The sequence below is a fragment of the Penicillium brevicompactum genome, assembly GCF_028827555.1.
Source record: "Penicillium brevicompactum strain IBT 35665 chromosome Unknown utg000005l_segment0_segment0, whole genome shotgun sequence".
NCBI lineage: Eukaryota > Fungi > Ascomycota > Eurotiomycetes > Eurotiales > Aspergillaceae > Penicillium > Penicillium brevicompactum.
Genome location: NW_026623208.1, coordinates 4,371,877 through 4,386,589, shown reverse-complemented (window position 1 = coordinate 4,386,589; position 14,713 = coordinate 4,371,877). Strand labels below are relative to the sequence as shown.

The window sequence follows — 14,713 nt, the reverse complement described above, 5'->3', positions numbered from 1 at the left end:
TGACCCAGATCTCGCTGGCTCAGTCGCTATTGCTATACCTACCCCCTCAGACCTTTTTATGCAACCAGAGCCAACTGCCGTGTCTCAACATACACCCCCCGTTGACTCATCCCCAATCAATCTCTGCTCCACCCAGCATGGACATGACCTCGATGACGCTGAAGTCTCTGGCTTCCTCCGAGAGGAGGCCAGTGACTCTCCAGACGTCTCGAGCATGCCGAATCAAGACCATCTTCACTCGTCCCTGAACGACGACCGTTCAGCCCCACCCTCCGTTCCAGAGAACCAGCATGTGAATGATGGCCCTTCAAGCCGAAAGCCAGGTCATAGTGGACCCCGTGTGACTTTTTCAGAACAGCCACAGACAGCCTTGGATACTTTCCCCAATGGTAAGTATTTCTAAACCACTTGGCTCAATTCTTGCGCTAATCGCCATACTTTATAGAGGTCCTCACCCACATCCTGTCGCATCTGTCCCCCGAGTCCCTGTCAGCCATCACATTGGTATCGCGTCGATTCCATGCGCTGGTGACAACACCCCATGCATGGAGAATTGCCTTCTCCCGCTTTTTCCCAGGTCCTCAAACCATCGAGGACGGTCGGCGCACCAATGTCAATGAGGCAGACTTGCAGTCGGACAGGCGGTTCTTCACGAGATTGACTGCTTTGGCGTCCTGGCGCAGCGAGTACATTTTACGTACACGCTTGATGCGATCGCTGTCTCGCGGTAAGCCCGCGCAGTTTGACCCCACTAGGGCGGGATACGTACGTTCAGTGCGAGCTCGCCATGGAAGCGCAGTGGCTACGTATACTTCTCAGCTGCAGTATCCAGTCAGCCATATTCATGCAACGTTCAATCCTGATAAGGATCCTCTGTTTATTCACGGTGCCGCCGAGCAGGGCATCGCGTCTGCCAGTGACCCATCGACCGTCAAAGTCGGTACCTGGGGTATCTCTGACCACCAGATGTTCCGCCACTTCGCCGATCTGTTTCCAGGTGAAGCGCAGTACGGCCTTGGGTCGGGTGATTTGGTTGGCATGCCTAATTTGATGGATGTCAGTCAACCGTACGGTATGATCTACGGCGAGGGATGTCCGCAAGGACGTAGCTACTTCATTTCAACATCGGAGCAGCGTGGTCGCTTCCTGGGGATGTCGGAACTGGGCTCACATCCGCCGCTGGGGATTCCTGCTGTGAACCTGATTACGCAGGCTACTTGCTCGGTCTGGATTGCCAAGTCTTCCAACATCCTGAAGATGACTCAAGGGCTTATTGGAATGATGTCTGGTTCATCGTCAGGTGTACTGACCGCATATTCTCTCGGACCTCATCCGGTTTATGATAGAAGATACGCACCGGGCCAGGTCACTGCCAGATGGGTTCTGTCCCCGGGTGTTCCCATTATCGGTATTGCTGTGGACGATCAAATTTCACCTAAGCGGTGTTCAGACCGCCGCATTTGGGCTGTTGCTCTAAATGCTCTTGGTGAATTGTTCTATTTGACGGACCTGCCCCGGTCACCGGAGGTTCCACTGACGGCCAAGCTCAATGCCGAGCAACTCGACGAACTCGCTTGGACAACTGGCAGAAGTGTACAATGGGAGATGATTGAAGCCAGCCGACGCGTGGCCCGCTCTGATCCCTTCAACCGTGAATTGGTTGATGGCAGTTACAGCCCACGCTCGTCCTCGAATTCCATGGGTCTCAGTGAACACCAAATCACTGCTGAAACCAAGGAGATTGAGAAGTTCCTCTCATTCAGGCCCAAGCACTTCCGGAAGGTTTGTGAGAGTTGGGATATGGAACGTGATCTCAAAGTAGACTTCGCGGGTGGTGATGGCCGAGAGGCTGGCGAATCGATCATTGTGATCGCTCGTGGCTCTAGTGAGGACAAGAACGCATCGATTCGACGCTTCACCCGCATCTCATCCAAGTCTGGTTCGAGCACTTCCACCCCATCCGAAACATACATGAAAACGACCGAAGCTCCACCATCACTCTTCGGTGGCCCTATCGACATTCCAGACTCGAAGCACCCCGGCAGTGTTCCGCCTTCCCGGGCCTCTGGTCGGTTGAACGAGCACTCGTCTCAGTTCGCTTGGCGAATTTCGGACTTTGTGTTTGGCGACCGCGAATCAGTGGAAATCAGTATCAGTGCTCTGGATGTTTCTACATTTGCAACACTCACGGCACAAGAGGACCCTCTTTTGGCCATGTCTGGCAGCTCTTATTCTTCCGCATTCTCGTCTCCCATGCTACCACATATGGATCAGCCACGATCTGTTTTGGAAGTTCCAGGGCAACGTGCTCGATACTTGGCTGTGGGAACTAGCACTGGATCTGTCTTTGTCTGGGACATTCGAGCACCGGCAGCAAAGTCGGCCGATGTTGTCAAATCCATACCCCCGTTGCGCATCATCAACACAGAATCGCCTCGGGTGTCTTGCCTAGGTATCACTTCGTTATACCTGGTGCACGGAGGCAATGATGGTCTTGTTCAAGCTTGGGACCCTCTGGCATCCTCCACGAAGCCCATACGTACAATCAGCTCTCGATTCTCCCAACGTGCCCGTCGTCAACTTATACAGGCCGAGGCTTCGGTGCTTGGAGTTGGTAACAACTACTATGCCACTGGCGCCATTTGTCTCGACACAGACCCAACCATTCTCCGCGGCATGGTCTCGCTCGGGACGCACTTGCGCTACTGGTCTTACAGTTCCTCTGGGGCTGATAAATACAAGTCTAGCAAGCGCCGCCTCCGTCGCGCAATGCGCGCGGGTAATGGAGGCGGAGAGGGCCAGCGTTTCAACAACAGCGGTCGCGGTGCCATTGAAGATTTCATTCAAGATGAACATGTTGAGATGCAACGTCAGAAGATCGCAGATGAGAAAGAACGGGCCCACCTGAGTGCGCGATTTGGAGTTGATTTGCTGGGCTCAGACATAGACGAAGAACAGCTCCTTGCATACGCGCAACTTATCAGCGAAGAGTCATTCTCTGGCGATGCTGCGAAAGTGAATGACAGCGCAGCAATCTCAAGCTCGGTCACCAGCGCCTCTTTTGACACTGTCGGGCCTAGCTCGTTTGGTCCAGGTGAGATCTCATCTTCCTCGTCTCCTTACCAGGAGTCTGCGGATGAGACCGTTGATGATGAAATTGCCGAGGCAATTCGCCTGAGTCTGCTGGATGAGCAGACTTCTTCATATCACTCGGCACCCTCCATCCCTATCAAGTATGCGAAAGGGATGCAGCGTCGGGATCCATCGCCTGAACCTGGCAATGCCGGAGGCAGTAATCAACAAGAGATCGATGACCTGGAGTTTGCCATACAATTGAGCTTGGCTGAGGGCAGGAGTCGCGAAGAGGAGCAGGAATGGGAGGAATTCCCATCTCTTGCCCCGTCTTCGCCCTCGGGCAAGGGCAAGGGCAAAGCGAGGGCATAGAATTGGTTGTTTTGCATTGTGTTGTATTTTTTTGGCTTCGATTTTTGTTCTTACCTACGCGTCATCTAGTCGGCATATAGTCTAAATTTTGAGATTGCATTGAGCTTCAATCGCTTCGGCATTTCGGTAGTTCCAAGTCCCGATTCGGTCTCCCTTTACGAGTGGTCATAGCGTCCAAATGGTATAAAATGGGGTTGATGCCTGATGCTGCCTGATTATATTCAAAGTATAGCCTCAATGCCTGGTTCCGTACGGAGCACGAGTCTGGTATTTCCAAGGCTTGACTGATTTGAATAGCTTCACCATTGCCAATGACCAGTTCATAAATAATATTGGATAAAGCGGTCGAAAAAGCGGTCGAAAATCATGCATTCTCGTGCAACTTCAGGTATAAAACAGTTTTTCACCCCTTGAACGCTATACACCTTCGCATCTTCCCGAGATTACCCGGGCCAACTTAACACCTTCAACACCTTAAGCTTTTTTAAACTCTTGGAACACAAAACATAATCGGGGCTTATCTTTGGAGCTCTCATTCCCAATTGATCCCCCGATTGCCACCATATCAGCCATGTCCGACTCTGATCCCTCGGGAGATGACCTCTTCCAAGCCGGCCTGAAGGTCCGCCGCGAAGTACTGGGCGATGACTACGTGAACAAAGTACTCCAGAAGAAACCCAACCCCTTCACACAACCACTCCAAGATGTCGTCACCAAATCAGCATGGGGCATGGTCTGGACGCGACCAGGGTTAACCCGAGCGCAGCGATCAATGCTCAACATCGCCCTCCTAGCAACCTTGAACAGGCCTGATGAGTTCAAGTTGCATCTAGTCGGTGCCATTCGAAACGGCGTGACCAAGGCTCAGATTTCAGAGATCCTGCTCCACACTTCGATGTATGCTGGTATGCCGGCTGCGGTTGCTGCGTTCAGGATCGCCGATGAGGCTCTCAAAGATGTCGAGGATGAGCCTGATAGGAACTCTAAGCTGTGAGAGATTTTCTGTTCAAGAATATACTGGATTTTCTCAACTGAGGAAGTTGTTTTACGTGTACTCAGAACTGCTCCGGTCGCTTTGCGAATGAGAGGGATTTTCCGGGCAGTGAGCGGGTTTGAAATGACTTGATAGATATCACCTAGGCATTCCCATGTGGACTTTTGTCATTGTTCAGCTGCTCTTGGGTATTGACAAATCTGTTGGTTGATTAGGTACAGAATCACTATTCTAAGAAGGCTCTTTAGATACTGCACATTTCTTGAGTGCACCAGCAAATTTATGGTAGATTGTGATTGTATTGCAGGAGACGAGAGAGAGAGAGAGAGAGAGAGAGAGAGAAAGCACTAAATCGAAAAGGGAAAGGCCTCCTATGCCATCTGTTACATGTATACTTGACGTCAACCGACATCATTCTCCAAAGGCATGTCGAGGTTGAACACCTCGATTGGAGGATTCCTCGCGCTGATACCGACTTATCATATATTCGGTGAGTCGTCATGCTTAACGTCAGCTTCTGACATACATGCTAACAATCCCGCAGGTCTGGTATGCCTCGTGCATTTCCCTGCCCTAATGGGCCTCCAAAAAATTATCATGGAGAAATTCTCAGTGAACCAGTTCCTTCAAAACGTGAAGAAGGAATTAGCCACCCATGTATACGTCGCTCCGCCGATCGCCTTGCACCTCGCCAAAAACCCATCAATGACCCGCGAACACCTCTCGTCTGTAGTGAGCAAGACAGTGCAATTTAATTTCGAGTCATTATATCTCATTATATTACAAGCTCGGAGGCCTGAGTGACACGAGCGCCTAGATGATGTTGGCATTAAAATATAGAAGCTCTTATATTTCCTAGGCCCCAAAGTAGTTAAATTTTCAGCGAGTTCGTTGGCTGAGAACCGCCTACCAAACAGCCTTGGAAGTATCGTACTCAAACTTTGGAGGTGAAGAAGAGAAGGCGATTTGAAAAAACCCATTATCCATGGATCCTCCTTCCAGTGTAAATACAAGGAAAGCCGGCGCTGATATATGTAGACTTTATCAATTGCCTCAGGGTATACCAGGTGCTCAGCTGGAGGTTTGCACATGTCCCGGGAGATTCTGCGTAATAGAGTTGCAACATGCTCAGATACTCAGGATTAAACCAGATAGCTTCAAATATTTGGCAGTGAGCTACGTAAACTGTTGGCCAAGGGTGGTACGAAGTTGATATGATCGTCATTTCTTGCCGTGCTAAAAGAAGCAACTACCAGTGAGGGATATAATTCTTCAGCTTTGGAATGAATATTGAAGATCGCCACTTCATTATCGATATTGGCTACCAATCAAAAGCAAGTATGTATAGTTCGGGCACGTGCGTGTTGTGTGGACTGTCTCAATCTGGCAGTTGTTCGAGGGTAGAATGGCACATCACATTGCGCATACATTTTATTCGTAAAATAAACGTCAAAATACGAGCTATCTTGGTCGGAATACATGCACAGTCTCAGGGTACGTCAGGATTTCGAAATCTACCTATGAGGAGATTCACTGTCAATATTGGGCATCAACCCACTAAGACTATAAGCGAACCACTTCAGCAACAAAACATGATATTGCAGAGAGCTATAAATACAGAGACCGATACTCTAGATTATGCTAGAGATGTAGGCATTCTATACGGAGTAGATTTTGAATAGCTAGGATTGCTGATCTTTAGCGGTGAAATCAGACAGATTGATTTACCAAATTCAAGGTTACACAATATTCATAGCTTGTGTAACCCAATATCGATCTGCATATCAATCTACAATGTTGAGGGTTTTGCAGCTCAAGCAGCATTTTTCAGAACGCATGATAAACCAGTCCACTGAAGTTTAGATAAACCTGAAGTGGCATTTTATGACATCACCAGTACCTTTTGCAGAGTAAAATGAAGGTTTGTTTAGGACCCGTCTCTAAATATACATATACCATATGGCTTTTGCCTGCTCTGTGATAATGCGGAGTTGCGATAGATCATGTGTCATAGCACATCGCACATATGCTGAGGCATACGTCAACGCAGTTTCAATGTAGAGAAGGATACGAAGTAACAAATCGATATATGAAAAGATGTAGTTCATCTAAAATTGAAAAGTGATATATCAATTCTAAAATAGCGGTGGGCTTTACCAGATAGCCGGGATGCAAAGCGGCTGCATGGTACTCCGTATACGTGGCAGAGTTCCTATTAGCTTGCATGAGAATAGCCCTGTGTAACTTTTCTACGGACTGAGAAGAATGTCAAATAGTATTTAAAACAGAACGAACTCGCTTGTCTCTACATATCCTTGTCACATTCAACTTTTCTCACAAAGAGTATCAGCCCAAATCATTCAGACTATTTTTCTTCTGCACAAATGGCTTTGAAAATCAAAACAAAGCAAGCGGACACTGCCAAAGCCATCGAGCAGAAGTATACTGCAGAACAGATTAATAATGGCAGAATCAGGAATGCGGCAATTGAGGAGCTAATCAAAACGGGCACGCCAGACGTCAGTATCAGTTCAATTTCTGTGCTTCCATGGCTGCCTTCATTCAAATGCTGACTCGTGGAACAATGCCAGAATATTTATTACTCTGCAAACAATATCAAGGCGTTTCTTAGCCTTTTCATCCTTGCGGTACGTCATTTTGTTACAAGAGACTGTTCCGTTTTTTGGGTACTGATAATATGTATCATATAGGATACAAACCTTGACGGTAGGTGAATCAGACGTGATCGACGCCTCAAAGGTTGTTAAATCTAATAGACGATTTTCATTAGGACATATCACCCTGAAAGAACTCTTAGATATGTTGGAGTATTTCAAATTCGATGAAGAAATAATCAGTGCCTCGAAGGCGATCTTTGAGAAGTCGGATGTTTCTGAAGACCAGAAGGTCAGCTTGGCCGGTGCGATCGCCCATTTCTCTCTTTTACTTTGAAGTCGACAAGCTAACCATTTATCTCCATGAAGAGTGGTTTATCATCGGATTCATTAAGATGGACCGAGAGGATGGCTACTCCTATGCTGAGGAAGTTGAATGATAATGCCAAGCTGAAAGGGCTCAAATACTGCAATGGGGAAACCGCGCCACATCTCATGTACGGCACTGTGGCTGGTTTTGGCAGCTTTTGCTCGCGATCCCATAGTTTAGCAATCCAGACATTTTACACCTCTCTGAAGAACAGTGTCTGTTTCCTATTCCGGTAGTCCTGGGGGGGCTGCTTAGCTCCCATGGTTCCCCGTCGAGCACTGAGCACCCCCGTCGTCTTGTCTGCGATGTCAGACCACCAGCGCGCTCTTCCCACTTCAATACCTAACAACCAGATCTGGTGGCTTACTTGGGTGTCTCACGTAGCCTCAGCATAGGCGCACTTAGGTTGATCTGGGTTCAAAATCAGAAACCATAAAGAAAAATCCAATATCCATTGTGGCTGGGTATTGGGACCCCCCGCCCCCCATCTACCATCAAAGCCCAGTAGCAAAGAAACTCCGTCTACCACACAAGTAAATTACCCCATTAATAATCTCTCCGGCTGCCCTACTCCAACCACAGGCATAGCTGAGGCAAGAGTTTTTTCTATGGTTTAGATAACCTGCAACAACTTTATCTTGTACCATGGATGTCTATAAATTGTTCACACTAGCCTAGGTTTCGCTCATGTTTCCTAGCTCAGCATAGCAAATCACCCTTATACAGCTCATAGAGTCCATCTAGAATTGAAAGTATACAGCTGTTTCTTTCTCATTGCTGTTTATACTGTAGCTGATCTCATAAGGAAAAGCTTTTGAATTGAATTAATATTCATAGAAGCCCACTAGATTGGGGTTCGGGTCGAGGGTTTCAACCCAAAGTGAGGTTCCCCAATGTCTAGTTCTGAGACTAGGGTGACAGAGATAGATGAGACTTTGGGAGACAAAATTTAAGAGAGGCGAGGATAGCATGGAATCTCTACATTAATATCTGGTTCCCTGACCTATGGTCCCCTAGCATAGATCTAAGATGAAATATATTGGCAATCTTACCTAACGGTACTGAAAATTGCCATTGCCATACATCTTTTGAAGTGGAACCTCTGTACACTTTTTTTTTTATTATCTCAGCTTGCTCTCCCTCTCCTACCCAACGGACGTATTGCCATTATGTGCATACTACAGGCCCCATCCAAAAGTCCTTACCCATCGCCTGTTTTCCCACCAAAAATGACCATCTCGGAACCCTCTGATCTACCTAAAATTATATGCTAACATATTTTTTTTTTTTTTTTAGTATAGAAATCTTAATATCATTCATACCAAATAGTTCAATGAAATTTTCTATTGAATAATGGCCAATTTTTAGACCCAAGAGAACCCAAGTTGGTGTGAGGATGATGGAAGATGGTAATTCCTTGAACACGAAGATACTAAAGCTAAGGAAGGAAGAAGGAAGAAGGAAGAAGGAAGAAGGAAGAAGAAGAAGAAGAAGAAGAAGAAGAAGAAGAAGAAGAAGCTATGGACCAGCAAGCATAAATAGCAAAGCAAGCAAACGAAACAAACATGTAAAGCTTGCAGAGCATGACAGTTGGGTTGGGTCCGGGTTGGGTTGGGGGTTTTCCGGGTTGTGCGGAAGTCTAGCCTGAATACCCTCATTAAAGCGGCGACAGCCCAAATAGGAAATCCCCACCCGCTAGGGAAAATCCGGTACATGTAGCTACATCTGTCGTTCTGGAGAAGACATCTCTCATGATTAAACAGGTCGTGCGGGAGTTGTTGGATCATGTCGCTAGGAAACTCACACCGCAGAAAAGGCTTAGGGGTGGAGTTATTCCTATTGAGGAGATTCCGAAGGGAACTTCTGGCAAGATTCTCAAGCGGGTTCTGAGGATCAGAGCTGAAGGTGTTGATAAGGGGAAGGCTATTGGTGCTTCTATTTATGATGAGCGCTCTTCCAAGCTGTGATGGCTGAGCAAGATCTTGAATATTGAGATTGGTATGATCCATGGCTATGACGAGATCAGTGAAATAAAAAAATTTCTCTTGCCACGATGCATTGTGTCTAGTAACTCCGTCCCAATGTGATGGTTTACTGCTGTATGCGAATGTCAAAGACGGCATGAAAAGAAGAGAACAAAAAGGCATGAATTGTTCAAAAAAAAAGGCCAAAAGAATCATGTGCAAATAAACAAGTGAATCACGAGAAAGCCGTAGGCAGTAGGGTGAGATGATCCAACATGATACAAACCTCCGAAATCCAATATGTGCCACGAGGGAATCTGGGATCCAGCACTCTAATTCCCAAATGTATAATTATAACAAGCCCGCGGGGCGTTTACACAAGGGATGCAAGAAGCATGAAGAAACCGCCAAGACCACCGAGGGCGATGGAAGGGACGCCGTTGGGGGCAGCGGCGTTGGTGGAAATACCGGAGGAGCTGGCGTCGGAGCTGGAGGAAGAATCGGAAGAGGTACCGGAGCCACCGGAGCCGGAAGAGGTGGAAGAAGAAGAGCCGGAGGGGGTGTTGACGGAGGACTTCACCTCGAACTTAACACCGGTAATCTCCTTACCGGAGTGGTCGTAGACCTTCTGGGGGATGGTGGTGCTAGAGACGGAGACCAGCTTTCCAGTGGGGGCGTTAGGCAGACCGTTCTTGATGTAGTCGGAGACCTTGGAGGGAACCTCGGGCAGATCCCAGGCGTTGTAGAAGGACTTGCGGGTGATGAGAGAGGTATCACAGGTCTCGGCCTTGACGTTAGCCTGGGTGGAGTTGCTGGAGGTGATGCGGTCAAAGTCGAGCTTGTTGACCTGGTCCTGGAAGTTGTCGAAGTCGACGAGGGTGGTGACGGTGTTAGAGTCGTTGACCTTGACGAGACCGTAGTCGTTGTCCTCCTGGGTCCACTCGTAGACGAGACCACCGGAGAAGGCCTGGGTCATCTCAACGCCGTAGATGGCCTGCACCTCGGTGAAGGTACGGGGCTGGACCTCGTTGCAGCCGTACTCGGAGAAGAAGACGGGGATGGTGGCATTGGTGAAGTCTTCAGTCAAGACATCATATCCGCTGGACTTGTAAGAGGAGTCGCCGCACCAGGAGTAAGAGTTGAGACCGAAGAAGTCAGCACGGGAAGAGGTGGAGTTCTTGAGGTCACACTCAAAGTAGTGGATGGTGTCCATGAGAATGTTACGGATGTCAGCAGCGGAGTAACCGACAGGAATGGCACGCTTGGAGTTCTTGGCGATGTAGTCCTTCATATCACGGACAACGGCACGAATGTACTTGGGGGCGGAGTAAGTAGCTTCCTCGTTGATAACCTCGTTTCCAGCAAAGAAACCGAGCAGGTTGTCGTAGTTCTTGAAGCCCTCAATGACACCAAAGACCTGCTTGTAGTAGATGGCACTGTAGGTGGTCCAAGGGGCGCTGCGGTCGAGATAGCCACCCTCCAGAGGGTTGCTGACATCGAGGATCATGTAGATACCGGCAGCGTTGAAGATGGAAGCACACTTGTCGTGGTTGAGCGAAGGCTCCAAGTTGTAAACACGGATAGTGTTGATCTGTAATGGGATAAGTTGCTGTCTGAAAGGGTATATCTAAGATTGAAACCTACACCCAGGCGCTGCATGAGGGCAGCATCACGGAGACAGACATCGGCATCACTCAGAGGATCCTTCTTGGATGTGAAGCCAGACGATCCACCGGGCTGGTAGCTATGACAGTGTCAGCGGAGTCTGATAGAGAAGGGATATACAAGGGATGTGCCTTACTCCACACCGATGATCTGGAAACGATCCTTAGTCTCCGAGTTCACGAAGTCCTTGCCGCTGACCTCAAGTGGGGTCAGAGCTGCAGCTGTGCTGACAAGCGCACACACTGAGGTGAGCAGACGAGCGTAAGTCTGGAAATATGGTTAGAGACAATCTGGCAATGTATCTGAAACGGACATACGAGCATGATGAACAGTAAATATCAATGGGGTATAAAGAGGAAAGGTGTATAAGTATAAGCCGTAAAGATGAAGCGAGAGACAGCGCTGAGCGCGAATGGAAGGAACGAAACGACCGTCTGAAATCGATTAAGACTCGAAGAGAAGAAATCAAAGAGAACCAAATCAAACCACTGGGAAGGATCAATTAAAATATGAAAATTGGAACAGCAAACACCAAGATCATCGTGTCTCAATTTTGTGGAGAAACGAAGAAATGCACAAATAGGGGTCTCACGATAGTGGGCTGCTCTCTGGTTTAGCCTTGGAGATGTCTTGGGTCGTCTTGGATTAGTGGATTTGGTTCTTTTAGTCTTATTAGTCCTCTTAGTGCTAGTGCTCTTAGCGCTGTTGGCCCTTTATCTACCCCATCTCTTCTATGAAGGGTTTCCTTGCATTCCTCGACGTAATCCCGCGTGTTTCACCTATAACTCCCGACTTCCCACTACATCATCCTCCAATCTAGCACATACCAGAGTGAAAGGGAAACTTGATACTTCCCCAACCCTGTCACCCTGTCACCCCCTTCCAAGATTCAAAGAAAAAATAAATAAATAAAGAAATTTCATTCAGTTCGGCTAAAATCTGCCACGGTGCGCCAAGAGCCAATCATTCAGTGGATGAACCCGCGGGAACAACCGCCAAGTCCCGAAGGCCAAGTAAATCCGGTCTATTTCTTGCAATTCACGCTTGCATCTTGGGCTGTGTTGGGCTCGGCAACCCTGGGCATGGCTGGAAATAGCTGGCCAAGGAGGTCGCAAATTCGCGACACAGTCAGGGGCAGCATTCATCTCGCTTTTGGATCACATCATATCAGAGTGATTCCACCTGAGCTGCCTCTTTCGGTCCTAGCGACCGTTAGAGTATGACTAGCGTTATTTCACATAATGTAAGAGTGGTCAAATCATGCAGCGAAAGCAGTCCTGTACGAAGTAGTTATTACGGAGTACTCTGTAGGGAGTACTCCGTACTTGTTCCCAGGTTAGGGCTAACGGGTTCCAAGGTTGCCGGAATCGCCTGGGCACCGGGTTCTGATCAATACTCTGGAGCCTGAAACCTACTCTCTCTGGGCTCACCAATGGGCTCCTGGGCAGCAGACCTTGGCTGCACAAAATATGAGCCATTGCCTGCCCAGGTGTAGGCGCTTTACTCGCCGAGAGGAAATCAACTGCCCAGGTGTCTGACCGCAATGATCCATCCACAGGTCTGCAGCTGGGCAGTCGGGTACCCTGGAAAAGCATCCCAGGCACTTCCAAGGTTCTATAGATGTTTTCTATATGTCCAATCCATGTATATTGCTCTATGCACCAGGTATCCGCTAATGAACCTCAAATTCTACGGTCATTTCTCATCTCCAATCGTATGGCTCAGCCTTCGGGCCAGTACTTCTGTACAATGACCTTCTTGTTAACCTTGCCCATGGCATTGCGCTCGATCCCATCAACAATCTTCAAAACCGTGGGGATCTTATAAGGAGCCATCTCGTTCTTTAACTCGGCGCGTAAAGTGGGAAGATCGAGCGGTGTAGCCTGTAAGCTGGTCAGTATAGAACGCGACAACCCTGTCTGCTGTAGGAATATCCATGGATGCAAACTCACCCCGTGTCGGAATTTGACGACTGCAGCAACTCTTTGGCCCCATTCCTGGTCCGCTAATCCCACAACCGCAACCTCGTCAATGGCCTCAATGGCCAGCATTTTGCGCTCAACTTCCAATGCCGAGATCTTGTACCCGCCAGATTTGATCAGATCCACAGACGCCCGGCCTTGAATAAAGTACGCCCCCGTTGAGTCGCGCCGAGCCACATCCCCAGTCTTGAACCATCCGTCAGACGTGAATTCCGAGGCCGTCGCCTCAGGTTTCCGCCAGTATTCACGGAAGACGTTCCCACCCTTAATCTCGATCATTCCATCTTCATCCACTCCATCCACAACCCGCCCAGTTTCTTTCTCTGTCAATCGGACCTCTACACCCGGAAGCGGCCATCCTACACTACCATCAACCCTCTTCTGGACTTCGAGTCCACAGCTAAGCGCCATGCCAATCTCAGTCATCCCGTACCGTTCCAGCAGAACCTGTCCGGTGATCTCGGCAAATTTGGATTTAATCGGTGTGGGCAGAGCAGCGGAACCGCTGACGATGAGTCGGAGAGCGCGCGCACCAGCTCGCGCCGCGTCTTCGCCTTCAGTCCCGCGAATGTGGGTATCAAAGTAATCATTTAATCGCGAGTAGATGGTAGGCACAGCCATGAACATGGTTGAGGAGCCGCGGTCCGACCACCGCTCCCAGATGACCTTCGGGTCGAACTTGGGGTGCATTTCGACTGTGGTACCGCTAAGAAAGCTGGCAGTCAATCCGTTGATGATGCCGTGTACATGGTGGAGCGGTAGCACATGGATTAGTCGGTCCGAGGGACCGTACTCCCAGGCTTTGACCAGACAGCTTGCCTGGAATGTAATGTTTTCGTGCGTTGTCACGCAGCCTTTCGGATTCGAGGTTGTTCCAGAGGTATAGATCATCAGGGCAGGGCGAGTGAGGGCAAAGGGCGCGGAGAACGAAGGCAGAGACGGCGCATCATCGCGAGACAGGGGGTCGAGGCCCATGAATGGGATGTTTGCGGGGCATGCGTCACGCAACGCAGGCGCGATCTTCTCGAAGTGTGGGTGGATGATGATCAGCGCGGGGTCCGAGTCGCCGATGGTATACAGCAATTCCTTCACGGGATGACTTGTGCCTGTGAGGAGTCAGCTATGTATATTGTAGTTACTGCTGTTTGAACATACACAGTGGAACGCAGATGCCACCAGCTGCCCACACTGCCCATTGCGTGACGACGTAGTCGTACCCATTCGGCACCAAGAACGCAATGCGCCGGTCTTCTAGATCACCTGAGGATGTCAAGCTGAGTTCCTCGAGTATGCGCTTCCTTAGCCCTGCGGCGTCTGCTAGCAATTGAACGTATGTGAAGGATTGTTGCTTGGTGGCATCGATGACGGCGATCTTCTCCGGATTGCGGGCGTGCTGCTCCGCCGCGGCGAAGAGGGGTAGAGAGGGGATGGGCATGTCGCGTCACTTGTAAAGGAATTGGTCGAACCTGCGAACTGGGATATAAGGTATAATTTGGGAAGGGAACCTTGGAAGAGGGGTTGGAAGCTTGAAGCCCCTTGCATTTTGCCGATACGGAGCAATGCCGATGCCGATGTGGCCGATGTGGAGCACCTGAAATTGAGGTGCAAAATCATATCCGCTGTTGAGTACGGAGAAAGCGTGAGAATTGAGGCTAAAATAAGTGAAGTAACTATCAATT

The 14,713-nt window shown here is 49.0% G+C and overlaps 6 protein-coding genes across 6 annotated transcripts; 4 read left to right on the top strand and 2 right to left on the bottom strand.

Moving 5' to 3' along the window:
* Nucleotides 1-58: 58 nt before the first annotated feature.
* Nucleotides 59-3,444, top strand: N7506_007523 (F-box and WD domain protein; the record flags this gene model as incomplete). The annotated part of the gene is made up of 2 exons (XM_056956816.1): nt 59-389; nt 446-3,444. The coding sequence occupies 2 exons, from the start codon at nt 59-61 to the stop codon at nt 3,442-3,444; spliced, it is 3,330 nt and encodes a 1,109-aa protein (XP_056811150.1).
* Nucleotides 3,445-4,015: 571 nt separating this feature from the next.
* N7506_007522 (uncharacterized protein) lies at nt 4,016-4,438 on the top strand (the record flags this gene model as incomplete). Its single annotated transcript, XM_056956815.1, has 1 exon — nt 4,016-4,438. The coding sequence occupies one exon, from the start codon at nt 4,016-4,018 to the stop codon at nt 4,436-4,438; it is 423 nt and encodes a 140-aa protein (XP_056811149.1).
* Nucleotides 4,439-6,822: 2,384 nt separating this feature from the next.
* N7506_007521 (uncharacterized protein) lies at nt 6,823-7,390 on the top strand (the record flags this gene model as incomplete). The annotated part of the gene is made up of 4 exons (XM_056956814.1): nt 6,823-6,957; nt 7,030-7,086; nt 7,150-7,165; nt 7,230-7,390. 4 exons carry the CDS (start codon nt 6,823-6,825, stop codon nt 7,388-7,390), a joined length of 369 nt encoding a protein of 122 aa, XP_056811148.1.
* A 1,784-nt stretch (nt 7,391-9,174) lies between these two features.
* Nucleotides 9,175-9,390, top strand: N7506_007520 (uncharacterized protein; the record flags this gene model as incomplete). The annotated part of the gene is made up of 1 exon (XM_056956813.1): nt 9,175-9,390. One exon carries the CDS (start codon nt 9,175-9,177, stop codon nt 9,388-9,390), a length of 216 nt encoding a protein of 71 aa, XP_056811147.1.
* A 370-nt stretch (nt 9,391-9,760) lies between these two features.
* gel2 (1,3-beta-glucanosyltransferase gel2) lies at nt 9,761-11,375 on the bottom strand (the record flags this gene model as incomplete). Its single annotated transcript, XM_056956812.1, has 4 exons — nt 9,761-10,978; nt 11,032-11,131; nt 11,189-11,319; nt 11,370-11,375. The coding sequence occupies 4 exons, from the start codon at nt 11,373-11,375 to the stop codon at nt 9,761-9,763; spliced, it is 1,455 nt and encodes a 484-aa protein (XP_056811146.1).
* A 1,398-nt stretch (nt 11,376-12,773) lies between these two features.
* N7506_007518 (acyl-CoA synthetase) lies at nt 12,774-14,469 on the bottom strand (the record flags this gene model as incomplete). Its single annotated transcript, XM_056956811.1, has 3 exons — nt 12,774-12,935; nt 13,005-14,140; nt 14,190-14,469. 3 exons carry the CDS (start codon nt 14,467-14,469, stop codon nt 12,774-12,776), a joined length of 1,578 nt encoding a protein of 525 aa, XP_056811145.1.
* Between the last annotated feature and the right edge of the window lie 244 nt (nt 14,470-14,713).